General features: G+C 32.6%; 1 protein-coding gene across 1 annotated transcript; it reads left to right on the top strand.

Moving 5' to 3' along the window:
- Positions 1-557: 557 nt before the first annotated feature.
- On the top strand, positions 558-1550 carry LOC110021758 (oxysterol-binding protein-related protein 2A-like). The gene is made up of 3 exons (XM_020720376.1): positions 558-944; positions 1061-1174; positions 1494-1550. Exons 1-3 carry the CDS (start codon positions 558-560, stop codon positions 1548-1550), a joined length of 558 nt encoding a protein of 185 aa, XP_020576035.1.
- The last annotated feature ends 392 nt before the right edge of the window (positions 1551-1942 follow it).

The raw sequence follows: 1942 nt of genomic DNA, 5'->3' as shown, positions 1-1942 counted from the left end.
AATCAAGCTAACCTTATCGATATGAGTAATCCAAATTTAGATGGTCAAGCCAAGACACATCATGATAATAAGCTCATGCTTGTAAAATATCATAAATACCCTAGTATAGATCTCCTATAAATGTGGGTAAAATTATAGTATCACCATTGTACTATCATCCCCATAAATAATAAAGAAAATATTTCATGAAGCACCTATCTTTGTCTTTCTTGCCATTTCTAGGCAATCACATATATATATATATATTGAATATGAGAGAAACGTTGGGCCTTCAATTTAATGATATTATCTTAACTTAAAATAAATTTTTATCGAGACTTGTTGTTGAAGATTAGCCCAAGATATTATGCGCCTATGCGGCAGCCAGATAGCCACACAAAATACCATCATTTTACAAGCATTTCCAATCCTTATCTATCAAATCACAACCGTCCATCCCAAATCTTCTTTTGTCTCCTACTATAAATTCGTCACCAATAGCGTTCCATCTGCTCAAGCCATTAGTAACTCCACCTAAAAGTTTTCTTATCCAAAACTAACATTTGATCCTTAATCCAATGTCTGAGGAGAAGCACCACCACCACCACCACTTCGGCCACCGCCACAAGGAGGAGGAGGAGGAGAAGCGTTCCGAAGAATATAAGTTGCATGAAGTAATGTACAATATCTTCTATAAGGGTTTATTGTGCTTGCAATCTAACTATAGTGTACAGGTGCAAGGATTTGTTGAGGATGGAACGGGAGTTAAAGTTGCTACATTGCTGGGTAAATGGGATGATTATATGTATTACATTAATGGATATGATGCTTCTAAGATCAAGTTTCCTGTTGCACCCGGTGATGCATCCTTATTATGGAAAAAAAATGATTCTCCTGCAAACCCTACTCGGTATAACTTGACATCATTTGCAATTACACTAAATGAATTAACACCTGGATTGCTGGTAAGAATTTGCATCAAACCAATTGATTTCCCTTTATTTTATTTTATTTTTTACCTTCTTACGTACTATGTGTAATTTTGTAAGTTGTAACCTCAATGTTTTAATGATGAATCAAGGAGAGACTCCCACCTACTGATTCAAGACTAAGGCCAGACCAGCGTTATCTAGAAAATGGAGAATATGAGAAGGCAAATGAAGAAAAACTGCGCCTAGAGAAGAGGCAACGAATGGTAATTCTTCTCCCACTTTTTATGATGTCAGCTTTTATAGATTGCCATATTGGTTTTTATTCCTTGAAGTATTATTTCTTAACTTTTTTTATCGTTGTCATGTACAGTAGTTTAACCGAAGGGGATTTGGAGATGCTCTAGCCCCACATAAATTTGAGAAAAATACTCTTAATCTCTTTATACTTCAAAAAAGTTTTGACTTTTAAATTTTCTTTTAGCTATTTATATTGAGGAAATTTCCTTCATTTAAAATTTTAGTTTAACAATTGATCATGTGGATAATGGTTTTCAAACCATTTGGCCAAGATTTCTATGATAGCAAGATATAATGGTCTGTGAGGTTGCTCGTCCGGAGCTGCGAATGTTTATAGTTTAGCAAACTCTTTAAAAAAGATTTAGTACCTATATATATATATATATATATATATATATAACTAGCTATTCAAAAATGAAATATGATCACGATGGTTTTTGTGAAGAAATATTTCTTGAAAAATAGATTAACATGGTAAAATACACATTGATTTTAATTATTTGCTGCTTTAAATAAAAATAGTTTCAAATGTTACAAAAGTTTTAATTTTGAAAAGCTTTTAGGTCCTTCAAAAATGTTGTATGACAAAATCTAAATTAAAAAAAATTGCTTTTTGAAAATTCTAAAAAACCTTCTCTTGACGGGGCAAAGCACCTCAACCAACCAAAAAACTTTTAATTGGCTGTATAATATTTCTTGATGATCTGACCTAACGGATTATGAAATGAGTCTAA

Source organism: Phalaenopsis equestris, unplaced genomic scaffold (genome assembly GCF_001263595.1).
Source record: "Phalaenopsis equestris unplaced genomic scaffold, ASM126359v1 Scaffold000142, whole genome shotgun sequence".
Taxonomy (NCBI): domain Eukaryota; kingdom Viridiplantae; phylum Streptophyta; class Magnoliopsida; order Asparagales; family Orchidaceae; genus Phalaenopsis; species Phalaenopsis equestris.
Note: the sequence above shows the minus strand (reverse complement) of the source record. Positions and strands in the feature narration are given on the sequence as shown.

Bases quoted from the DNA above. Each gene is read 5' to 3' on its own strand.
- LOC110021758 (XM_020720376.1), top strand. From the start codon at position 558: ATGTCTGAGGAGAAGCACCACCACCACCACCACTTCGGCCACCGCCAC. The intron at 945-1,060 runs GTAAGAATTTGC...TGATGAATCAAG, and splicing joins AATTAACACCTGGATTGCTG to GAGAGACTCCCACCTACTGA. The intron at 1,175-1,493 runs GTAATTCTTCTC...TTTCTATGATAG, and splicing joins TAGAGAAGAGGCAACGAATG to CAAGATATAATGGTCTGTGA.